Genomic DNA, 24630 nt, shown 5'->3' with positions numbered 1-24630 from the left:
CAAGGCGTTGCACACGAGCGTGCCAGGCGTTGCCCGCGTGGGTGTTGCACACGTGCAAGGCACTGCGTGCCCGTACTGGGCAGCACAGGAGGGTGGGCGCAGTGTGTGAGTGGTAGGCGTTGCACAGCTGGCGTGGGCCCTGCACATCTGTCCGGGGTGCCGTGTCCCGTCTCCCGAGCACGGCGTGGCTGTCCCGGGGGGTTGCGGTACCTGGCGCGGTGGGGATGCCGGGAAAACCACCGTGCCGCAGGAAAAATTGGTACCAAACTGGCTGGGACAGCCGCTGGCTGGGTGTGCGCAGCCAGCACCCACGGACAGCCCACGGGAAGACACGGGGGGGGGGGGGCGCCCTGCCATGGCGGCAGGGGGAGGCCGGCTCTGTGGGCACCGCCACACGGCTGGGTGCTGGGTCCTGGGTCCTGCGTGGGGGTCCTGCCCCATCGCTGCCCCCACGGTGCAGGACGGTGGGCACAGGGGGGCTGGACCCCCCCCCGACCCCCTCCGTGAGCCGGTCTCGGTGTCGCTAGATGGCAGCATGGCCACGTGGCGTGGCCTGGGGGTGGCACTGCCACCGCTGTCCCTGTCCCCGCTCCAGGACAAGGGGCAGCCACCCCCGGGTGCAGGGCACGGCCCCCTTCCACGCTGTAGGTGCCACCACGGCCGCCCCAGGGCTGCTCGTGGTGCTGGGGGGTCTAAAGGGAGTGTTGTGGGAGTGTCGGTCTGCTGGAGGGGAGGGGGGCTCTGCAGGGGGACCTGGACAGGCTGGACCATGGGCTGGGGCCAACTGTGTGGGGTTCAACAAGGCCAAGTGCCAGGTCCTGCACTTGGGCCACAGCAACCCCATGCAACGCTGCAGGCTTGGGGAAGAGTGGCTGGAAAGCTGCCCGGCAGAGAAGGACCTGGGGGTGTTGGCTGACAGCCGGGTGAATATGAGCCAGCAGTGTGCCCAGGTGGCCAAGAAAGCCAACGGCATCCTGGCTTGTATCAAAAATAGTGTGGCCAGCAGGAGCAGGGCAGTGATCGTGCCCCTGTACTGGGCACTGGTGAGGCTGCACCTCGAATGCTGTGTTCAGTGTTGGGCCCCCCACTACAAGAGAGACATTGAGGGGCTGGAGCGTGTCCAGAGAAGGGCAACGGAGCTGGGGAAGGGTCTGGAGCACAAGGCTGGGGGAGCGGCTGGGGGACCTGGGGTTGTTCAGCCTGGAGAAAAGGAGGCTGAGGGGAGACCTCATCGCTCTCCACAACTGCCTGAAAGGAGGGTGTAGAGAGGTGGGGTCGGTCTCTTCTCCCAGGTCACAAGTGATAGGACGAGAGGAAATGGCCTCAAGTTGCGCCAGGGGAGGTTTAGACTGGATATTGGGAAATTTTTCTTCACTGAAAGGGTTATCAAGCATTGGGACAGGCTGCCCAGGGAAGTGGTGGAGTCGCCATCCCTGGAGGTATTTAAAAGCCGTTTGGATGAGGTGCTTAGGGACATGGTGTAGTGGTGGGCTTGGCAGTGTTAGGTTTACGGCTGGACTTGATGATCTTAAAGGTCTTTTCCAACCTATACGATTCTGTGATTCTGTAAAGCGGGTTTGGGGGGGCCGGAGGGGACCCGAGCCCCTTGCACCTGGCCCCACAGCAACAGGGCCCCCCGGGATGGGCGCTCCCCCGGCCTCGGGGCTGTGGGGTAGGACGCTGCTGCAGGCACTGCCGCTCTCTGGGGGTGCGGGGGACCCTGCTGGGACCCCCCAGCCTGGGGGCGGCAGGCCCAGGGCACCCCAAACCCCTCTCCCAGGGTGCTGCCCAAGGGGACCTGGCTCCCCGTGGCACTGGGGTGCCCACCCAAGCAGAGGGCCCAGCCAGTGCCCACCCCCCGGGGGGCCCTCTCTCCCGGCCGAAGTAGGGAGCCCCCTCCCCCCGTGTCTCTCCCTCCTGCAGGCCCTACACGCGTGGAGGGGGGACGGGACGGGACGGGCGCGGCCTGCTGTATTTCGTCCGCCCGCGGCCGCCGTAGCGCCTCCCGGAAGTGTCTCCATGGAGACGGGAGGAGCCTGGGCCCGGCCGGGGCAGTGATGGAGAAATACGAGCGGATCCGGGTGGTGGGGAGAGGGGCTTTCGGGTGAGGGCGGCCCCGGGGGGCAGCGGGGGAAGGGGGGGTCTCCAGGCCTTTTTACCGGGGCAACGCGTGTGGGGAGGGGGGAGCGCCGGGTGTATGGCACCGCGGGGTAGGGTGGGAGGCCCGCAGGCCGTGTTACCATGGCAACAAGGCGCACAGGCCCTGTCGCCATGGCAACGCGGGGGTCAGCCGGCGTGTGGCACCCTGGGGGGGGTGGGGTGTCCAGGCCCTGACTGTTGCCATGGGGATGGGGTGACACGGCACTGGATGTGTGACACCCGGAGGGGGGTGGGATTGCAGGCCCTGTTACCATGGTAACGGGGGGGGGGGGGGGCAAGGGCCATGTGTCACCCCAGGGTGGTGGCCAGGCCCTGTCCCCCCCCTGCCCCGCGCTGAGGCCCTGTCCCCGTCCCTGCAGCATCGTGCACCTCTGCCTGCGCAAGGCCGACCAGAAGCTGGTGATCCTGAAGCAGATCCCGGTGGAGCAGATGAGCAAGGATGAGCGGCTGGCGGCGCAGAACGAGTGCCAGGTCCTCAAGCTGCTCAGCCACCCCAACGTCATCGAGTACTACGAGAACTTCCTGGAGGACAAGGCGCTCATGATCGCCATGGAGTACGCCCCAGGTGGGCCCTGATCTCCCCCAGCGCCTGCAGCTGGTTCCTCGGCAGGTCCAGGGGATGCCACCTCCTTGGGTCGGGCTGCTGTGGCTCCATGTTGCGCCTAAGATCCTGTGCTTTGGACCCCCAAAGAGTCCAAACACATCTCTCTTGAACAGACGTTTTTGTAGAAAAGGATCTGGGGGTCCTGGTGGCCACCAAGTTGACTGTGAGCCGAGTGACCGAGCACAGGTTGCCCAGAGAGGTTGTGGAGTCGCCATCCTTGGAGATATTCAAAAGACAGGTCACGGTCCTGGACAACCAGCTGTCAGTGGCCCTGCTTCAGCAGGGTATTGGACCAGATGACCTCCCGAGGTCCCTTCCAACCTCAAGCGTTCTGTGATTCTGTGATTATATGCCTTACGCCTGCTAATCTTATCCAAAACAAAGAGATTTCTCACACCTCTCTCGCTGATAAGTGTGCTGCCATCTGCCCTTGGCTTAGGTTTCACATGCATTTCCCTGCGTCAGCTCTCGGCCACGCTGTTGGTCCCACAGCTCTGTGTGGGAAGGTGTGATTTCTAACGAGATTTGCTGTGGAGTTTAAGATGAAATCAACGCTTGCATGAGGGTTTGTTAGACGTTGTACGTGAGCCCTGAACCTGGACCTCCCCTTCTTGACAGGGGCCTCTCCGTGCCACGTGGCCTCTCGGACTGCAAGAATTCTCTTTTGCAGAACAGAGTGATCTTGTTCTGCCATCGAGGTTTACGTCCTCCTCCAAGAGCTGTAATTTTAGCATTCCTTTTCCTGCTGCCTTTGACAATATGTCAACAGTAACTTCTCTCTCGCTGTTTCTTCGTCCCACCAACTGTGCTGCCGTTGTTCTCCGCACGGTCTCGGGAGCATTGGAGGACGTGCTGCGTGTCCCCCCAGGATGTGCTTTTTCCCATGCGCTTGGCTTGTTAAGATGCCATGGCTAGATCCCCCCGGCTTTTAGGCCGAGTTTGCGCTGCCCTGTGCAGCCACCCTTGCCGATAGCCCTTTGTTGTTCTTTGCAGGGGGCACGCTAGCGGAGTTTATTCATAAGCGCTGTAACTCCTTGCTGGATGAGGATACCATCCTGCACTTCTTCGTGCAGATCCTCCTGGCTCTCCACCACGTGCACACCAAGCAGATCCTGCACCGCGACCTGAAGACTCAGAACATCCTCTTGGACAAGCATCGCATGATTGTCAAGATCGGAGACTTTGGTATCTCCAAAATCTTGAGCAGCAAGAGTAAAGCCTACACGGTGAGTGGCCTGGCTTTGCAGGGAAACTACTTACCACCATGGCAGCAGGCTGGAAACTCTGGACTTGGCTTACGGGAGTCTCTCGGAAGCTGCTGTAGGCAGCGAGGTTGGATGTAGCATACTTGCAGTAGGCCACATCCATGTGCCGCAATGCTGCTTTGCTCCTTGGAGTTTATACAGGCTGATGTCTTCTCCTTGGAGTTTATACAGGCTGATGTCTTCACGCCTGAGTTTGCTGCAGCTCTGTGGGCTGCAGAAAGGTGAGAAAGACCTGCCTGCCCAAGCCTGGGAGAGGATGGGGTGCCTGGGCCCACTGGTGAGGGTAGACAGGGTTCCTCCCACTGTCACAGTGGGAGGCGTGGTGTTTGCAGGCTCGTCTGACGCATACTTGGCAACTGAATTCCTGCCTGTGCCCTGCTGTCCTGCCTTGTCTTAATCTCCTCTCTCTGCTTGAGACTTGAGTATCATTCCCCACCTGGTCTAATCTGACTAGACGTCTATATCACGCTCATTGCTCTGGGCTCTGATTCTCTCAAGTGGATAGGAGCAAAATTAGAGGTAATCTCTGTATGTGCAAGGGAGGTCACCAGAAAGGCAAATCCTCCTGTTTTTTACTGAGCTTGTCAGGCAGATGTTGACACCAGGGAACAAAAGCCCAGCTCCACTAAGCTTTGGTTGATGCCTTAGCTCCACTAAGCTGGCTCTAGCCAGCCTGCGCACTGGGCTCTAAACTGAGCCTTTCTCTTTCCACCTCACTGCCCCAGTTTCACAGCATCATGGTAAATTTCTTTGTCTCTTCTAGGTTGTGGGAACTCCGTGCTACATCTCCCCAGAGCTCTGTGAAGGGAAGCCTTACAACCAGAAGAGCGATATCTGGGCTTTGGGCTGCGTGCTGTACGAACTTGCCAGCCTCAAGAGGGCTTTCGAAGCTGCGGTAAGAGGGATGTGGTTTACGTGTAGCGCAGGGAGCCGTGGCCTCTTACAGAGGTGAAAATGTATGCTTGGATCACTCTTCTCCGTGAGCCTGGAGGTGTGAAGGCAGAGGGCAGTGCTGAGACCTTCTTGCTCCTTGGCCTCACCTCTGACTGCCCAGCCACTGTGTGTCTCTCCCTTGTTTTCTCTCCAGAATCTTCCTGCCTTAGTGTTGAAGATCATGAGCGGGACGTTTGCCCCGATATCGGATAGATACAGCCCCGACCTGCGCCAGCTCATCCTTAGCATGCTGAACCTGGATCCTTCCAAGCGGCCCCAGCTGAATGAGATCATGGCCCAGGCCATCTGCATTCGGCCCCTTCTGAACCTCTACACTGACGTGGGCAGTGTCAAAATGAGAAGGCAAGTGATGCTGCCACCTTAGCGTCCCTTGGGAGGGGCTGCCACAGCCCACAACGTGTCTGTCTGGCTCACTTCTCCGTTACGAGCTCCGAAGAGAGCATTGTCCCCATGCAGCTCTCCTGCGTTACCCAGCCTGCAGCTGCTGCGGGGCTGAGCCTGGCCCAGTGACTCGGGGCCGTGGCAGGTGCCATGGCAGCTGTGGGCTTGTCATTGCAGTGACAGTGAATAGAGAGTTGTGAGCTCAGGGGGAAGCAAACTGATGCCAACTCCCCTCTCTCAGGTGGTTTAAAGCACCTACCGAGGCAATTCTGTGAGCTATTCAGCTGTGGTTTATGCTGTAGCTCTGCCCAGACCTTCTGTGATCCAGGGCTCTGCAGGACCTCTGGGACCGAGCTGACATTAAGGACTGGATTTTGGTTTGGCAGGCCTGAAAAACCCTTGGCTCCAGTGCCGACAGTGACCCACAGCCGGACGGGGGGACGAGTGAGCAGTGCCAGGCCGAGGGGTGAGTCCTGGCATGGTGTGTTCAACACAGCTCCATTCAGAAGGACCCTTTCCTTTGGATGTCAGGGGGTCGGAGAGGCACTCGTGCTTCTGGAAAGAGGAAGTTAAGAGACGTCACCTTCCCTGAGCCCTGGAGGAGCCCACAGGCACCTCGGCTCCGGGGACCAAGCAGCACTCTTTCTCTGGCTGCCTCTTCCAGGTTTTGAACCCTTGAATCAAGTTTCTCCTGCTCCTACTGCAAAGGCTGGGAACCAGCTGGCGGTGCTGAGGGGGGATGTCCCAGCACAGGGCAATGCAGCTGGCACTGGTAACAATTAGCTAGAGCTGTCGTGGTGCTGCTTCCCTCAATTCTGGGATAAAATACAAGGAGTTGGTCCCGCGTGCTTCTCTCAGCCCTGGCTGGGAGCTCCCTAGCAGCCCCTTGCCAGCCTTGGACCGGTGCTGGTCTGGCCCTGCTGGCTGGCAGGCAGCTCTGCTGGCACCCAGACTGGCTGGTGTCATTCCTTTTCCTGTGGGAGGAGAATCAGACTCTGCGTTGATGATTTCTTTTTGACCCATAGGTGTTCGAGGTGCTTCAGCCAGGACAGGAATCCCTCCTCTGCTGTCATCCATCTACACCTGGGGGAGCGGGATCACCACTCCCCTCCGACTGCCCATGCTTAACACTGAAGTGGTGCAGGTGTCTGCTGGCAGGACGCAGAAGGCCGGGGTCACCAAATCAGGGCGGCTTATCATGTGGGAGGTGAGTGACGGGGAACCTGGAGTAGGCAGCGGCTGTGGAAGCCTCAGATGTGCGATTTCTGAGGAGGAGACGTTTCTGCTCGCTGCATTCCCCAGGACCGCTGTCCTGTCCAGGGTGCGGGTGACACTGCTAAGCCTGTGGGGAGGGGCTCATCTGAGTCCTGCAACCCAGCTCTTGCTGCACGGAGGTGCAGCAGCCGACATGGCTTCTCTCTGCCAGGCTCCCCCGATGGGTGCTGCGGGAGGCCCTTCTCTCCCAGGAGCCACCGAGCAGCTCCAGCCTCAGTTTGTGTCCCGCTTTCTGGAGGGCCAGTCTGGCGTGACCATCAAACACGTGTCCTGCGGTGATCTCTTCACAGCCTGCCTCACAGGTGAGCTGCCGCCTCCTGCCTTCGCCTGGCTGAGTCCCAGACCCCTCTGCGTGGCAGCTGGCTTGCAAATGCAGCGTGACTGCCTGGAGAGCCTGCTCAAGAGAGGAACCTGAGAGATGCACTGGGCTGGGGTGACACGAAGGCCTTTGTGGCCTCTCATGTAGCATCAGGTGGGGGTCAGAAATGGCAGGCACGGTCCTCCTATGATGCCACACTGGTCAACTTGGTCCCAAAGGTCTGTCTGGTGTGGGGAGGGCCACAAATTCGTTGTCCTGGCTGCACTGGTGTCACCTGAAGCCAGAACTGGCCTGTACAGTGGGGACTGCAGTGTGAGGAGTGGCTGGGAAGTTCAGCTTTTCTCTGTCACATACTCTGTGAGTGTGACGCAGACACAAGCAGTGACCAGCGGTGACTGGCGTTGCAGTGAGAAGTCAGTGTGAGCTCCTGCAGGGCCGGTTGTCCTCAGCTGCAGGAAGGCAGGGTCTGAAGCCCCCTTAGAATGGGCCAGGAGGTGTTCTGGCTGGGAGGGGAGCACGCACACCAGCCCAAGGCTGTGTTTGTGGAGCAAAGCCCTCCCAATGGTCCTCTGGGAGCCCTGTTTGCACTTCTGCTGGGGATCAGGGCAGCAAATGACAGATATGCAACCGGCAAACTTCGTAGGCATGTGTTTGTCCTACCTCTCCATGGCGTTTCCTGCCACCCCTCTGCCGAGCAGCTGCTCAGTGACTGGCTCTGTGTATTTAACACCTTGACAGACCGTGGAGTTAGCAGCTCCTGCGTACACAGCTGCAATAATGTTATCTCAGTGCTCTCCTATCATCTGCTGTTTGTTTGGCGAGTTGTCGCAGCACATCAAGGCTGCTGCTCTCTGGAAGCTCGCTGAAGGCTTCTGGGCCCCGCAGCAAGTTATGAGTCAGAGTGGGTCCGAGCAGAGCCGCTCTCCTGCAAGCCACGGCCAGCCCCACGGGCTGTGTGTGCCTTGCAGGGCCTCACGTGTGCCAGTAACACGACTTCTTTCTGCTTTTCCAGACAGGGGGATAATCATGACTTTCGGCAGCGGCAGCAATGGCTGTTTGGGGCACGGAAACTTCACGGACGTAAGCCAGGTTTGTCGTGAGGATGCTGGGTGCGCTGCTCCCCCAAGGTAGAAGATGGATCATGCTTTCTGCGGCACGTGAGAGGGCTCATCCCAGCTCCAGGGATGTGCATCCCAGGCATGCTCTGGCATCCGACCCCCTCCCCCTCCCTCCTTCCCCTGTCACTGCGGGTTTTAAAAGACCCAACCTGCCTCTCTCTTTCTCTCTCCCCCCCTACACAATGATCCCTTTGAGCGTGGGGGAAGTCAAGAGCTGCCTTGTGGTTGCTGTTGGCAGGCTCCCAGCTTGGAGGCTGCCTCCAATCACACACCTGCCTGCTTCACTCTTGGCCTGCAGCTGCCAGGGTTCACTGAGAAAAGTTATTTTTCAAAAGAGCCAGTATTTAAAGAAGAGCTGTGTGTTTCCGATTGGCTTGGAGCACTACGGCTGAGGGCCCGTCGCTCCCTTCCAGCTTCTTCCTTGCCTGCCCTCGGACGTGGCAGCAGCCGATGGCTTCCAGCCGAGCCCAGAGGCCGGTGCCATTTGTCACTGTGGTCAGCTGGTTCATTTGTTCCTGCTCCATCCAGAGCTGAGCTGTTCGGTGCTTATTGCTGGGGAGGGGAGACCAGTTGGGAGCAGCAGCCAGATCCCAACAAATGGTGCTTTTCATTTGAAGAAGATAATGAGAATGAGACTCGCTGTGGCGAGGTGTCAGATCTAACAGCCGGTCACAGCAGGGGCTGGGTGAAATGTGGAGATCCTGGTCTCTCCACACCCTAACGAATGTGTAGCCGATAGCTCACAGCTCCTCTGCAAGAGCCTTTCAGCCAACGCATCCTGCACCAAGCCCCTACCTGCTCAGAGCGTGCGTTAACAGCCCCTGGCACTCCCCACATGGGCAGGGGGGTGAATCCAACCCTTCGGCTGAACCTATTCCCTCTCCAAACCGTTGTGCTGGCTGCTTTCTTCTGCCCCAGAGATGTTTGCATTATCTTCTGTGCTGTGTGCACGTAGTCTCCAAACCCTTTGAAGACTGTTTGGAACAAAAAAAAATCTCTGGTGTTTGTGTTGGATGAAAACTGGGATGCTGCCAGCACTGTGTTGAGGCTGGGGGGGGCCGGGTGGGAGGGATGGGAGCAGCCGGGCAGGCTGGGAGGTCTCGGCTGACGGCTGCTGCTCTTCCCCTGCCAGCCCAAGATCGTGGAGGCCCTGCTGGGCTACGAGATGGTGCAGGTGGCCTGTGGCGCGTCTCATGTCCTGGCGGTTTCCAACGAACGGGAAGTGTTTGCCTGGGGCAGGGGGGATAATGGTAAGAGATGTCTGCTTTGCAAAAACAGGGCTTGTGCTTTCCATTGCCTATTCCCACTCCCCTCGCTGGCCCTGCTTGCCCACAGTCCTCTCCAGATGTGCCAGGATAGGTGGGTGTGGAAGAGTTGCAGCTGCTTCACCGCATACCAGGGCCCCCGTGCTTTGGGTTTCACTGCCTTTCCTGGCGATAGGTCCCAGGCTGGGCTCTTGCAGCAGCTATGTCGATGCCGTTGCTCATGGGGGTGTGCTCAGTTTGTGTGTTGCCAGCAGCTGTGCCCTGCTCTGTTCCTTCTGCCAGGTCGGCTTGGGCTGGGTACCCTGGAGTGCCACAACTCCCCCCAGCAGGTCGCAGTCCCGCCGGAGCATGAGGCTCAGAGGGTCATCTGCGGCATCGATTCCTCCATGATCCTCACAGTGAAGAACCAGATTCTTGCTTGTGGGAGCAACAGGTAAGGGGGTGAGGGGCAGTGCTCCAGAGCTTGCCGACAGCCTCCTGGGCCTGTCCATCGGTGTCCAGCCCAGCTAGAGGGAGCAGGGGTCTCTAGAAGACATCTCTGTGTGATCCTGCTCCCCAGCATATCGCTGCTGGTGGTGCAGTTATGCTAGGGCGGGATTTGTCGCCAGGGTGTCTGCGCCAGGCTGCGTTCAGCCGGCTCTGAACTGTGCTTTTCCCTGTGCAGGTGTAACAAGCTGGGCCTAGATCGGATCAGCTCAGTAGAGGAGCCTTCCCCAGAAGACCAGGTGGAAGAGGCTACCATGTTCATGTGTGCCCAGTCGTCCCCCTTGAACCAAGAGCCGATTGTGTGTGCTGACATCGGTACAGCACACTCGGCTGCAGTCACAGGTGAGGGGTGTGTGCCCAAATCCCTGAGGGGGGACCTGCATTTTCACTGTCCTCCTCCTGCCTCCGTTTCCCCTGGGCAGAGGCCTCAGAGAGGCTCAAGAAGCACCGTGCTCTCGATGTTGGAGCTCTGTGGAGCAGGATGTTCAGCATGGTAGAGAGAAATGGGGTTGAAGGGCTTCAGTGCATCCTTGGGTGACAGCCAGTTGTTTCTCCCGTCTCTGTTGTCAGCTTCCGGCCAGTGTTACACCTTTGGGAGCAACCAGCATGGGCAGCTGGGTACCAACTCCTGCCGCAACAGCCGTGTACCTCACCTGGTTGTGGGGCTCCAGGCGATGAAGGTCACCGTGGTGGCTTGTGGGGATGCCTTCACTGTGGCCATCGGAGCAGGTGAGGCTGAAGCCCCTGTCTCCTGGGCTGCAGCAAGCCCTGGCTTTCCTCTGCCTGCAGTCCACGCTGTGGCCAACGCAGGCCTTGGAGATAGCCCAGGGCGGTACCAGGGAGATGGGAGGCCTGTTTGCTGGTGAGCTCTGTGTGCAGCGAGGTGTATATATCCCTCTGCAGACGGCGAGGTGTGCACGTGGGGGAAAGGAGCCAGGGGACGCCTGGGCAGGAAGGATGAGGAAACGGGAACACCGAGGCCGGTGCAGCTGGAAGAGACGCATCCATACCTGGTGACCTCCGTAGCCTGCTGCCACGGGAACACACTGCTGGCAGTAAAGCGTGAGTAGAGGCTTCATTACTGTGATTCCTGCCATGAGGGCCCAGCCAGACACAATGCCTTGTGACCGGAGCTGTACCGAGTAACCCTGGCACATAAGCTCTGTGTTGTTCTAGTCCCTCTAGAGCTGTAGACGAACAGAAATAACCTGAAGCCCATAAAAACTCTCCTTGTGCTATGCAGCACTGTGACACTGCTGCTTCCACTGGGCTGGGGGAGCAGAGGGAGGGCAGAGGCGGTCTCGTGCACTCCCAGACAAGTGGGCTGGCCAGGCTGCGGCCGGTGGGGAGCTGGTGTGCTGGCGGTCCACCGAGTATCCAAAAAGAGCAGCTCTCTAATTGATGCTGCTGAAATAGAAGCTGAGATTTGAGGCGTCATTTTGGCTGCTGGCTTTCCATTGTGGTTTGGAAAAGATAGCGATGGTTTTGTGGTTCTTCTCTGCTTGGGCCAAAGGCAGCATCGTTGCATGGTTAAAACGTGCCCATGGCGTGACCTGCCCTTCCGTTGCCTGGATGTACGATGGGAGCCTGGCCCAGACTGCTGGAGGGGCCTTTCTTCCTCCTCTGCCGGGCTGATTATGGCCTCAGTGCTGGGCTGAGGGATTCCAGTCCCAGCCCACTTCAAGGAGGCTAATTACACCCTGGAGGGGAGGAGGCCCAGCTGACTGCCCCGGCACAGCGGAATCGGCCGTGGCTCCCCGTTCCTCCCCTGCGAGTGCCGAGCTCTCACGTGATGTGTGCTGCCACGTGAAGGGGACGGGGAATGGCTGAGTCCCCAGGCTTGGGAACAAGTAGGGCATTTGTCATGGGAGTAAAAGGGTTTTGTTTCTGCAGGAAGGCTGCAAGCTGCTCTCCCCTTCCGCTGCTGGAGTCACCCTGTGCTCCGTGGCCAGCTGGTTTGTGGGCTCCCACCTGCAGCACCGTAAGAGCAGGGACTGAGCACGTAGCCCCCACCGTAGCCCCGCTGCTGTCCCTCTGCGCTGCCCAGTCCAAAACCTCAACCCTCTTTCCCAGTACTGGAAGTACAAACTCAGCAGCAGCAGTGTCAGGGCAGCAGCCTCGCCTGTTCCAGCATCCCTCAGTAACCAGGGTGCAAAAAGCATCAAGAGCTCTGTCAAAAGCTAAGTTCTGACTCTGGACTTTCACGCAGCTCAGTCTGCCTGGAAACCTCTCCAGAGAGAACACAAGTGCTGGTGACATGTTTGATGTCATTGCTGCTGTCACCTCTGGCTGTGATCTGGCCCGGAGAGGGTGCTGGCACAGGTGAGCGGTGCTCCACCTTTGGGGCAGCAGTTCTGCACCGCTTTGCGGTTTCCTCCCATGTGGCCAACACCGTTTTTAACTGGCTTGGGCTTCTGCCCGCTTTATCGTGAGGCTGTTGCTGCGCACTTCTCTCAATCCCACTGCAAACACAGGAATAACTGGGAGAAGGCAGGCGTGCTGGAGAGGAGGGTGCAAGCCTCAAGAGATTGCATTTCCTCCTGCTTGGGCTCTGCGTGCTGGGCATTGCCTCCTGCTTGTGCCACTACCGAGGCCTCACGGTGGCTTCCTGGGGTAGCAGGACAGGGATTGCGGTGCCCATCTGTTGGGTGTCCAGCCTGCGTGGGGCAGGGCACTGCTCCCTGTAGCTTCACTGAGATGGCAGCTTACGGCTTATTCTTAGTCCTTGCCCTTTGTGTTTCAGCTGCCGTGGAAGAGTCGACTTCCCAGTGACTTTGAGTCGAGAGGGGCCATATCCAGCCTCGTCGTATAGATGTGGAGGCATGCCTGCCCTCGCTGCTGCCTGCTACAGCCTGGCTGGGACCTGCGTCCCCGGACTCGGGAGCTCCCCAGCTGTGCTGCGAAGGCAGCAATCTGGAAACAGGGAGCTGCTAACGATGGTTCCTACGGAACCGGAGCTGGTCTCACTTATCTAATCAACGAGGGTTGCTGTGAACCTCCAGCGCCCGAGAGCTGCTGCCCTGGACGTGCGGCGGGGCAGACGTCCCCTGAGCTCCGGTGCTGCCTTCAGGGGGTCGTGCTGGGCCTCTGCCCCTCCCCGCTGGAACTGCCTGTGTAGAAGGGTGAGTAGCACAGAGGTTGTTTTCCCCCGTGGAAACTGTCTCTGGTTACAAAGCCCAGGCTGACAGCTTGGTGTCTGAGCGAGCTGTCAGCCTTTGCACAGCAGTGTCTGGAGTTAGGGCCCCAGGCGCTACACTGGGTGACTAAGTGCAAACCTCTTTTCTAATTAGAGAAGTCTGTCCTTTCCCATCCCCCCCTTAAAACATTTCACCCATTTGTTGAGCTGCTCATCACGCTTTCAAGGGTCCTGGCCCGCACGGCTGGCCAAACCCGGCACGAGCAGCCTCTCTGTGTGGCGCAGCCCGGCTCGCTCTCCCGAAATGCTGCCTGCAGCTTTCCAATTACAGCCTCCCCTGGCCCCAGGAGCTCACCGGAGGATCCTCCAGCTGACATTTGTCCTCAGGCCCCTAAATCCTGCTGCTGACCAGCTCACTGGCTCCCAGCTGAGCTGGCGGAAGGCAGCAAGACACAGCAAGCGATTGTCAGTAATTTAAGTTTTTTAACCCAGATCTCTCCAGGGACATGATGAGTTTTCACCAGGGATCCTTTCTGCAGGCGGGAGGGGGCATATCACCGTGTCACAGGCAGGAGTTACGTTTTTTATCTCCAGAAGGGTCATTTCCTTTCCTTTCCTTTTTTTTCTCCTCTTTTCTTTTTTTAACTTACATCTGCCCTGGGCCATTTTTTGATGAGCTTCTGTCTCTGATCTGTCTGACATTGCAAATGCTCTTGCCTTTCACATCCATCTTTGTGCTGTTGCCAATCTGTTGTGTATAAAGTCAGTGCTTTCATAAGCTGGCTGAGATGAAATCTCTCTAATTATTTTTGTGATTCTTTCCTGTTTTCAATGAGGGAAACCTCGCCGGGCTCTGGTAGAAGCCGACTGATCCTTCTGTCATGTGAAAGCTAATGAATTTCTGCAGGTCTCCTGTTCTTCCCTCCCTCGCCTCCCAGGCTCCGGCTGGGGAAGGGAGCAGGTCCCGTCCAGCCGGGAAAGGCGTGTGCAGCCCTGACTGCAGACGCAGCCTCCCTGTTTAGCTCCTGGCAGGGTGGGTGCATGGGTTTTTCCCTGCCGTTTTTGTTTCTTGTGGAGCTGCCTTTTCAGGCGGTTACACCCTGCTATCCCAGGAAGCCGACTTGTGTTCAAAGGCTCTGCCAGTCCTTTGGCACTCGCCTTGTGCTGCAGGTTCCAGGGACGGCTCCGGCAGCCCGGTGTCGGCGGAGGGGAGGGTGTTCTCCGCTCCCAGACCAACCTGGGCACCAGGGTAATTGCAGGGCTGGGTTAAATTGACTCGAAGCCCCTCTGGGCCGCTGTCCTCCCTGTGCTGAGCCCTCGGCAGCGCCAGCTCCTACAGCAACAGATTTCACTTGGCTGTGTTGTGCTCAGCTCTCGGGGCTCCCCTCACCCCACGCCACGTACAAACACATCCCATAAGAAGGGACTGGCGTTCCTGCTACAGCCTTGCCAGGGCTGAGGGCTGGCTGGGGCAGCAGGCAGGCAGGACAGAGCTCTCTGCCACCCTTTGCCTTGTCAATGGTGGCACCAAAATGCCACTGCTCCAGGGGACGTGCAGCCCGGAGAGCGGGGCTCTCCCTGCTCCAGCTGGGCTGCCAAATCCAGGGGTGAGCCCCCTGGCAGCCCCCCTCTTCCCACTGATGTGCTGGCGTTAGGTGGGTTGTTTTATGACTTAACGATGCCTTTGCTGGAGGTGTCGCTGGCTCGAATATTGGGACCCTTTGCTCGGGGCAGGGGGAACGGGTGTGAAGCAGCGTGCTTTGTGCTGGGCCGGGGGCTCGCGGTGAGGTGCTGGAGCCCTCGGGATTTCGCAGCCTGCGCGCTCGGTGCAGGAGTTCAGCTGTGAAGCCCAGCGAGATGATTTGAATAATTTAATACCGGGCTGTGACCAAGCCTGGCGAAAGGGTAAAGGAAACAAAGAGGCCCCCAGCCCCAAGCAACAATAGCTCTTGAAACGACAAGCCGAGGCATGTCCGCGCTGCCGGAGGCAGAGAGCAGCCTGGGCAAATAGGCCAGTTGCATTCCTCACGTCTGCTGCTTTGTTTCCCTGCAGAAGCTCCCGGTGAAAACTGCAGGTCTCAGGGCTTCTCCCTTTATCCTTGTTCTGTTCCCGCGTTGCTGGTGGTGCATCGGCCGCGTCCCCGTGGCTCTTCCTGCTAAGGAAGGCAGGGCCAGAAGGGAGCGGGTAGGGGAGGTGATGCGGGGATGGGGCTGCCTGGTCCCATCTTGCGCATCCTGGCCGGTGCGGATCCCCTCTGTTCATTGTCACCCAGGGAAAGCCCGTCCCCGTTCCTGTGCTCGATAAGATCCCACTGACCTGGGGCCATCGCTGTCAGCAGGAAACAGCCCAAACCGCCTGCTGATCCCGGAGCTGATTTGATTTGCTTCCGGCACCTCTGTCGTGGTCGTATCCCCGTTCCCACGAGGCTTGGCAGAAGGTGCGGCTGCCGTCTGTCTGTCCAGCCACCTCGCTGCCCTTACCCCCCGCCTTCCCTGGGCACGAGTCCCCAGAAAGCAGGGAGTGGAGTCTCCCCGCTCCTTTCCCCAGGGCGAAACGCTCCACCTTAACTTCTTTAGAAGCCGGAGCGCCGGTTTTCTGTCCCTCCAGTTTAAGTTAAATACAAGGCAGAGGGACGGAGCAGGGGTGCAGGGCAGGGAGAGGCCGGGGGAAGAAGGCAGGAGGCCTCCCCGAGCCCAGACGGGTTCCAGGACTGGTCTGTCATGGGGGACAGGGAACATATCGCCTGCACAAAGGGAATTGCCCTGCCCGGAGGTTGAGCGTCGCCTTTGTGCGAGACAAACGCCTGGCTGTGATGTTGAGTGCGGGGAGGACGTTGGTTAGGGAGAGGGGAAAAGGAGGGGATCTTTGTTTGCAGGGTCTGACACCTCCCAGCCGTCCTGCCGGCACAGCCAGCGCCTTCTGATGGCTTTGTCAGCTCCTGGCTAATTAGCGGAGATGCTCTTTAGTGAGGTTAGGAAAGAAAAATTTTTAAAACATCAAAGAGAAGCAGTAAATAGTGATAAAACTCGGCTCTGTTTCACGCCTGTCATCGGAGGCACAGGCTTTCTAAGCTTGCGGAGTGGTGTGTCCTGTGCCTTCTGCGGGGGAGGCCTGGGGAGTCCCATCGCCTTGCGGGATGCTGACACACGGGGCCGAGGGCCCATCCCTTTGGCTCAAACCCGGTCCCGTAGCGGTGCTCAGGGATGGTTTTTAGACAGGGCCAGGTCTCAGCGTGTTGGGGCGGGCGTCTGGGGTAGTGCCTTTCTCTTGTTGGGAGGCGAGCCTGGCTCCAGGGCGTGCTGTGACTTAGTGGCAGAACCAGACGGACCGCGGGGCTGCTTGTAGATCCTGCCCTGGGGGGATCACAGCTCCGAGCAAACCGGCCCGAGAGCATCGCAACCCCAGGCTGTCACCCCCATGACAGCTCGGAGGTGCCCGGTGCACCCCGCTGCTCTCTGTACGGTTGCCCACCGCCATTTGTTTTTACGCGTTGGATTTCCGGGCTCTCTGGGAGCTGGTTAAAGTTTAGCTCGCTGCTCTCCGCCATCCGAGCAGGCTGCCAGCTAGTCACGTCCCTTGGAAAAGACCTCACGGTGGCCGCTCACGTTTGACGTACACCGGTACAAGCTCCCCTGCTATTTGGGTGTCGGGAGCTAAAGCCCTGTTGCAGCGCGGGCCGTGGCAGGATAACCTGTTATCCCTCGGGGTAACCCCAGAAATCAGCCACCCATCCCCTTCTTGGCAGCTCCGGCAGCGAGAGCAGGCAGGCTGGCTGCCTTCCTCCCCCCGGGCTGCTGGAGGATTTTATTTTAAGCAGAGCCGCTCGCTCGGGGAGAAAGGGTAACGTGAGCTCCTTGAGTGACAAGTGATAGAGCTTGACTTGCTTAGCGCGTCCCCCAGGAATCCCTCTCCTCTGCCATTTGCTAATTGAAAACTGCTAACATTTGGGTCTGGAGCAACTGCCGCCCTTAATGGGAAGCTGGCTGGAGCGTGCGTTGGTGGGACTAACACATGCTCGCAGCCTGTCATCTGCTCGTCTCCATCTCTAGGGAAAGGGGCAAATACTCCCATATGCTGCTCCGGTTTCTGAAAGAGTGAAGTGGGGGCTGGAGCCAGACAGGTTTTTCTTTTATTCTCCCTCCTGCCAGCCCTTGCTAGGAGGTTAGAAACCACGGGCCGGAGGGCTGCTGTTGGGCTGCAGCCTGGGGCGTGAGCTCCGAGCAAGACGAAGCCATGGGAGCGCGTGGTTCCCCCCTGTGCCTGCGGCACGGAGGGGGCTCAGGGCAGCCCCTCCACGTCCTGCTCCGCCGTCGCCCAGCTCGGCCCCTGCCGCGGGTGGTGGCAGGGACACCGGTCGCTCTCTGCGGCAGGAGCGGGAACGGGAGCCGAGCCCCCAGGCCTCGCTCAGGGGCACGGCCACCGCTCCGGGCTGCGGGCGGGAGCGTGGTACCCCCGGGGCACCCTGGGCTGAGCCAGCGCTGCCAGGGACGGGACGGGGGGGGGACGACACACAGGGACAGCGAGGACAGCGAGGGTGCGCGTCCCCACCCGGGAGCCAGAGCCCAGCCCCGGGGCCAGGGGAGGCTGCGGCCGGGCGAGGGGCGGCTCTGCGGGTTGTGCACAAGCCCCCGCGCTGGCCGTGCCCGGCGGGATGCTCCCCCAGCCCCCGGGCTGGCCGTGCCCCATGCGGCGGCTCCCACCAGCCCGCAGGGGCCGTGCCCGAGGCGCTGCTCCCCGGGGCGTCGGGGCCGCCCCCGCCCCCGCCCCCGCTGCGGCCCCGGCGGGGCGGGGAGGCGGAGCCCGGGCCCCGGCCCCGGGCGCGGGGCGGTGTCAGGCCGGTTCCGCCGCCCCGTCCGGCCCCCGGGCGGAGCCGGGCGCGGAGCGCGGAGCCGAGCGGGGCGCGGAGGAGGCGAGCGGGGCGCGGGGCGGCGGGATGCCGGGCTACGACTACAAGCTGCTGGAGCGGCCGCGGCGGCGGGTGCTGTGCCCGCTCTGCGGGAAGCCCATGCGGGAGCCCGTCCGCGTCTCCACCTGCGGCCACCGCTTCTGCGACACCTGCCTGCAGGAGTTCCTCAGGTGAGCCCCGCCCTGACGTCACGGCCGCCCCGCCATGACGTCACGTCGCGCACCCCTTCCCCCATGGAGCGCCTCGGTCTCCCTCCGACCCGGGGCTCCGCACCCCGGGGGGCAGCGGGAGCTTCTCCCCCCCTCCCGCCCCCCCCCGCCGGCCCCGGGCGTCGCTGCCGGGTGCGGGGCCGCTCTGCAGGCCGGGGTGCCCCGGGGAGGGGTGCGGGGTGTCCCGGGGTGCGGGGTGCCCGGGGAGGGGGTGCGGGCCGCGCCCAGCCCGTGACAGCCGCCCCGCGGGGTGCAGCGGCCCGTGGCCCCTCTCGGTGAGGAGGAGGAGGAGGAGGAAGAGGAGGAGGGCCGCCGGGTGAAGCCCGGAGCGGCGAGTTTCGAGCGCTTGCAAAGATTTGTGCTTAACCCCTTCCTGCCGCGGCCCCGCCGGAGGAAGCGACCCGGGGGGGGGGGGGTGGGGGGTGTCCGGCCACCCCCGCGTCCACGGGTGAGCGCGACCCGGCGTGGGTGCTCGCTGGGAGCGAGGAGCCCGGGGCCTCTTCCCCACCCCCACTCCCCCCCGCGGTTTGGCAGCCCCGGCCCAGGTACCGGCAGCCGACGGGGCTGCCCGCGGGGCACACGTGCTGCCCGGTTGTTGGCCACCGTGCCCGGTGCGGGGCCGGGGATCCCACGGTGGCACGGCGAGGGGGCGGCCGTGTCCCCCGGGCCGGGTGTGCGGCGGTGCGAAGCGTCACCCCGGGCGCCGGTTTCCGCTGCCGCCTCCGGCTGCGCCTCTCCCCGCCGAGGCGACCTTCGCCCGGGCCGGGGGCCCCGCGGGCACGGCCGCCGCGGGCCGGTTTCTGCGAAACCGGGCGTTCCCCGGGGCCCGTGCCAGGGTCCGCCTCCGCTCCCCTCCCGCATCCACCCCACGGGCGCCTGGGCTCTACCGGGGCGGCCTGACACCGGGGTTCCCCCGCTGAGCCCCTCCGTTTGCACCGGATCGGGTTTGGGGATCCCACGGGCTGAGCCATCCAGCCCCGCCGCGGTGCCGGGGTGGGTGCCGGGGTGGGTGCCGGGGTGGGTGCCGGGGGGTCCCCCGCCCCATCACCTCGCTGCGCCCCGGCACGCCGCGAAGGTCAGAGGCAAGGACGGTCCCCCTGGTGCTGCCTCAGCACATTCCCTGCCCGGCCGAGCGTGAGGAATGGGGAGGCTTTGTCGGGGATTAGGCGCTGGCTTTGGGTCGCCATCCCGCTTCCCCGCCAGCCCCGGCACCCCGACACCGTGCACGGGGTGCAGGCAGGGCCAGCTGCTCCTGGAAAGGCGGCAGGGCGATGCCAGCCGTGGGGCGATGCCAACCGTGGGGCGATGCCAGCCGTGGGGCGATGCCGGCCGTGGGGCGATGCCAACCGTGGGGCGATGCCAACCGTGGGCTCCCCGGAAAGGGCTGGGTGCAGCTTATCTCGGCAGGTGCCTGGTGACTCCCACAGAAACACCCGCTGCAAACAGACCGGGCACGTGGCAGGGCTGGATGCGGCCGTGCCCCACGAGGGTCACACCCCACAGCACTGGGCTGGGTTTCCTGGGGGTCGCTTGGCCCCCCAGCACGGGGGTGGTGGCTGCAGGGGATGTCACCGCGCCGTGCCCGGGCATCCCAGGCCAACGCGTGCCAGGCGGCACTGCTGGCTCCGTTGCACCGTCTTGCATCCACTTGGCAGCCCCGGTCGAGGCCGTGCCGGCGCCTGCCAAGGGCGTGCAGTGATTAGACGTGCCGGGGCTACGCGCGGGCAGGGCGACCTCGTGGCCTCGTCCAGAGCCACCTCGGGGACACCAGAGCTGTGGGGTCCCTGCGTGTCCCTGCTGTGTGTCCCTGTGGGCAGCGCCCAGGGCCTCCTGCCCCAATGTCCATTGAGGATGGCGTCCCTCGTCTGTCCCCAGGCACAGTGTTGTGGGGGCCAGGGGTGATGGTGGCTCCTGGCCAGCCGTGTCACGGGCCACGCTGCCTGTTCGGCTCCCTCCCCGTCCCTCCACCCCACGCTGCCCCTCCACGGGTCGGGGCTGAGCAGGGCCATTCCCACCTCGGGGACAGCTCTCAGGAGGAGCACCCCGTCCTGGGGGCCCAGCGGGATGGGGACCCCTCCAGGGTGGCTGCCTGTCCCCCTGTCCTGGCTCACTGCGGTGGCTGGTGGGGCCGTTTCCTGCGGATCGGGAGCCCTGGGGCCACATGTCCAGGCTGCACATCTGGCGCCCAGCTGTTGCCCCCCCACCCCGGGTCCCAGCACCTGGGGCTGCCTGTGGCCCCCGCCGGCACCACTCCTGGCCAGCCACCGGCACCCTGCCTTAATCCCGGGGGGCCGGGGCGGGCGAGGGGGCTGCTGAGGCTCCAGATGGTGCCACGCTCGCAGCGGCTGGCCCAGGGCCCCGGGGACCGCGGCCGCCGTGCCCGGCTCGGGGAGGGGGGGGCTGCCCGGGGGGGTGTCTGGCAGGGGCATTTCCCAGCTCAGACAGATGGAGCGGGATTAGAGCTGCGGCTCCCCGAGGGCCGCGGCTGGATTTGGCGTGCGGTGAGCACTCAGCGGTGGGGGGGCAGCGCCGATGTCCTGGGGTGGGATGGCAGGGACTCCGTGGGACATCGTGGCTGTGTCACCGGTGACACGCCGTCCCCCAGCCCCGAGTGATCCTGACCCCTCTCTGTGTCTTGCAGCGAAGGCGTCTTCAAGTGCCCGGAGGACCAGCTGCCCCTGGACTATGCCAAGGTGAGCCTGGCACGTGGCCGGGGTACCCCTCCCCGAGGGGACGTCCCCGTCACCTGTGCCCCCCGCCAAGGGGCCGGCCCCAGGCTCCGCACACCCGCCTGGCACAGCCACGCCAGCCTGGCACAGCCGCCCGTGCGGAAGCAAGAGCCCTTTGTGCCGCGGGGCCGGGGAACGGAAACCCACTCCCGACAAAGGGCGCTTGTTCGTGTGCCGGCGGGGGGGGGATCCGGCCCCGGGCAGCGTGCCTGCGGCTCCCAGCCAGGCTGGGGTGGGGGGTCCGCGTGCCCCCGCAGCCCGGCGCGGGATGCTGATGCCCCAGCGCTGCCTCCCCAGATCTACCCCGACCCGGAGCTGGAGGCGCAGGTGCTGAGCCTGGCCATCCGCTGCATCCACAGCGAGGAGGGCTGCCGCTGGAGCGGGCTCATCAAGCACCTCCAGGTAGGGTCCAGCAGGATGGGGGGGGCCCGAGGCTGCCCCCCACGGCCCCCCCTCACTGTCTCTGTGCCCCCCAGGTCCATCTCGGCACCTGCGGCTTCAACGTCATCCCCTGCCCCAACCGGTGCAGCGCCAAGCTGAGCCGCCGCGACCTGCCCGAGCACGTCCAGCACGGCTGCCCCAAGCGCCGGGTCAAGTGCGAGTTCTGTGCCAGCGACTTCACCGGCGAGGCCTTCGAGGTGGGCGTGGGGGGGGGGGGCCCACCACGCTGTGGGGCATGGCCGTGGTGGGGACGCTATGGGGGACACAGCTGGCAGGGGTGTCATGGGGGCCATGGCCTGGCTGGCGGCACCGTGGGGGGGGTAGCCAGGTTGGGGGGTGCGATATGGGGTACAGCGTGGGGACCTAGATGGGCTGCAGGGCACCACGGGGGCACAGCCTGCCCATGGGGACAGAGCCTGGATGGGGGACGCTATGGGGGGCACAGCCTGGCCATGGGGGGAACCGCATGGCCCCATCCCTGGCAGGGCTGGCCGGTGTGGGCAGCCGGAGGGTGACGATGCTGCCGCGGTCCCCAGGGCCACCAGGGCACGTGTCCCCAGGAGAGCGTGTACTGCGAGAACAAGTGCGGGGCCCGCATGATGCGGCGCCTGCTGTCCCAGCACACCCTGGCCGAGTGCCCCAAGCGCACCCAGCCCTGCACCTACTGCTCCAAGGAGTTCGTCTTTGACACCATCCAGGTGAGACGGGGCCCACGGGGACCCTCACCCTGCTGGCTCCTGGCCCCGGCTGACAGCCACCCTCTGTCCCCCAGAACCACCAGTACCAGTGTCCCCGGTACCCCATGCCCTGCCCCAACCAGTGCGGGACGCCCAGCATCGCCCGGGAGGACATGCCCACCCACCTCAAGGAGAGCTGTAACACTGCCATGCTGCTGTGCCCCTTCAAGGAAGCTGGCTGCAAGCACCGGGTGAGTGTGTCCCCGGCCCCGTGCCAGCGTCCCCGTGACCATCCCGCCCTGGCATCCTGGTGCCGTTCCCGCCGTGGTGTGCCTGCGCCCCACAGCATCCCCGCACCTCTCCTGCCCTGACGGCTGTCCCATCCCCTGTGGTGTCCCTGTTCTGCTCTGTCCCATCCGTGTGGCTCCATGGTGTCCCCATCCTTGTCCTGCCTCACCCCTGTGTCACTATGCCACTCAAGTGTCCCCATGCCATCCCAACCAGGTGTCCCTGTGCCACCCCTGTGTCCCCACTGCATCCCTGGGCCGTCCTGCTCCAGTACCCCCATGCTCCAATGACATCTCCGTGACATGCCCGCAGCATCCTTCTCCTGTTCTGTCCCACCCCATGTCCCCCCCCCGTCCCGTGCCCCTGGCACCCCCTTGTTGACGGTCCCGCTGTCCCTGCAGTGCCCCAAGCTGGCCATGGGCCGGCACCTGGAGGAGAGCACCAAGGTGCACCTGGGCATGGTGTGCGCCCTGGTGAGCCGGCAGCGGCAGGAGATCCTGGAGCTGCGGCGGGACGTGGAGGAGCTGTCGGTGAGCAGCGACGGGATCCTCATCTGGAAGATCGCCGACTATGCCCGCAAGCTGCAGGACGCCAAAGCCCGCAGCAACTACGAGTTCTTCAGCCCCCCTTTCTACACCCACAAGTACGGCTACAAGCTCCAGGTCTCCGCTTTCCTCAACGGCAACGGGAGCGGGGAGAGCAGCCACCTCTCCGTCTACATCCGTGTGCTGCCGGGCGAGTACGACAACCTGCTGGAGTGGCCCTTCTCCTACCGTGTCACCTTCTCCTTGCTGGACCAGAGCGACCCCTCGCTCTCCAAGCCCCAGCACATCACCGAGACCTTCCACCCTGATCCCAACTGGAAAAACTTCCAGAAGCCGGGGGCTTCACGCAGCTCCCTGGACGAGAGCACCCTGGGCTTTGGCTACCCCAAGTTCATCTCCCACGAGGACATCAAGAAGCGGAACTACGTGCGGGACAACGCCATCTTCATTAAAGCCTCGGTGGAGATCCCCCAGAAGATCCTGGCCTGAGCCCCGGTGCCCCGGGGGGGACAGGACGTGAGCCGGGAGCCCTCCCAGGGGTGTCCCAGGTGGTGCTGAGCCCCTGCCCGCAGCTGGTGCCCCCGGCTTGGGGACGTCGCCGTGGCCACAGCCGGAGGCTTTCAGGTAGGCAGGGGATGGGGCTGCTCCCCCACGTCCCTCCCGGGGCTGGGACCCTGCTGCAGCCCCAGCTGCCCCCCAGGGCAGCCCCTTCTCAGGTGCCCCGGGGGTTCCGGGGGGCTGGGCCCCCCAAGCCCCTCACCGGGGCGCCCGGCAGCCCCCGCCAGCCTCGCTGGGGACCCTGCGGGACCCCGTTGCCCAGAGCCATATTTTGTAAGCTGGTGCCCTCCGGGGGCACGGTTGTTATTTATTACCCCGGGCCGGGGCCCGCTGCCCCCTCCCTGCCTCTTTTTTTCAATAAAGTTTTCTCGTATTTATTACGGCCGCCTGAACCTCCTTCCTCCGCCTGGCCGGGGACGGGATGGGGGGGACCCCTGTCCCCAGCACGGGGGTGCTCGCGGTGCGGTCTTGGGTGCCGGGGACAGGGAGAGCCAGGGCTGGGCTGGGGGACACAGAGGGGGGGTAATCCCTGACCCACATCCCGGCAGCAGACGGGCTCGGATGGAGACGGTTAATTCGGTAATCGCCGGCAGCGGGGATGGCCGGGGGGGGGGGGGGTCGCCAGCCCCGGGGTGCTGTTGTCCTGCAGCCCCCCTGCCCTGCCAGCCCCTCGCTGGCACTGGGGCAGTGACAGCCCCGGGGGGAGGCAGGGATTGGGAGCAGAGAAGGGTGGGTGGGCAGCGGCGGGGGGCAGGAGGGGCACCGGGGCAGTCTGGGGGGGCCCGGCTGGATCAGGCCCCAGGTGTGTGTGTCCCCCCCCTCAAATCCCCGGGGCAGCAATGGCGGGGAGCGCTGGCTCTGCAGGCTAATCCCGCAATTGCATTAGTGCTGCCCCAGCTTAACACAATTAGCCCCTAATTAGCCCCTAATTAGCTGCCCCCTGTGGCCCTGGCCGGGCGGGGGGGCACAGCGCTGCTGGGGTGTCCCCATACCGTGTCCCCCCTGGCAATGTCCCCCTGGGCGGGTCCCAGCCCAATGGGGGGGTGGCCGGGTGCTGCCCCGGCTCGTGGCACATCCCTGGGCTGGGGCTGGCACCGCGGGGCCCTGGGGAATGGGGCGAGCCTCCTGCCCATACTGGTGCCCAATGCCGGCCTGTACTGGTGCCCAGTTCTTGCCCGAACTGGTGCCCATCGCTAGCCCCATACAGCTGCCCGGTGCCAGCCCACACCGGTGGCCGATGCCAGCCCATTCTGGCGCCCAGCCTCAGTCCGTACTGGTGCCCAGTGCCAGCCCTGCACCGGTGCCTGCAGCCA

The 24630-nt window shown here is 63.1% G+C and overlaps 1 protein-coding gene across 5 annotated transcripts; it reads left to right on the top strand.

The window, feature by feature from the left end:
- The first annotated feature begins 1994 nt into the window (after positions 1-1994).
- Positions 1995-23680, top strand: LOC142417379 (TNF receptor-associated factor 4-like). 5 transcript variants are annotated; one of them, XM_075517994.1, is made up of 20 exons: positions 1995-2104; positions 2520-2725; positions 3758-3990; positions 4793-4924; positions 5117-5325; positions 5751-5830; positions 6390-6571; positions 6791-6941; positions 7971-8047; positions 9209-9326; positions 9624-9774; positions 10006-10169; positions 10398-10556; positions 10731-10889; positions 20721-20772; positions 21066-21210; positions 21285-21446; positions 21786-21947; positions 22022-22177; positions 22616-23680. In XM_075517994.1, exons 1-20 carry the CDS (start codon positions 2058-2060, stop codon positions 23246-23248), a joined length of 3378 nt encoding a protein of 1125 aa, XP_075374109.1. In that variant the 5' UTR covers positions 1995-2057; the 3' UTR covers positions 23249-23680. The 5 variants fall into 5 exon arrangements, 3 of the variants coding, with proteins under 3 accessions (XP_075374109.1, XP_075374110.1, XP_075374111.1); XR_012777970.1 differs by lacking the exons at positions 21786-21947; positions 22022-22177; positions 22616-23680 and having other exon boundaries at positions 21106-21210; positions 21285-21421; XR_012777971.1 differs by lacking the exons at positions 21066-21210; positions 21285-21446; positions 21786-21947; positions 22022-22177; positions 22616-23680 and adding an exon at positions 12571-12949.
- Positions 23681-24630: the final 950 nt, after the last annotated feature.

This window comes from Mycteria americana, chromosome 15 (genome assembly GCF_035582795.1).
Source record: "Mycteria americana isolate JAX WOST 10 ecotype Jacksonville Zoo and Gardens chromosome 15, USCA_MyAme_1.0, whole genome shotgun sequence".
In the NCBI taxonomy this organism is placed as follows: domain Eukaryota; kingdom Metazoa; phylum Chordata; class Aves; order Ciconiiformes; family Ciconiidae; genus Mycteria; species Mycteria americana.
This window is presented reverse-complemented; position numbering and strand designations above follow the sequence as displayed.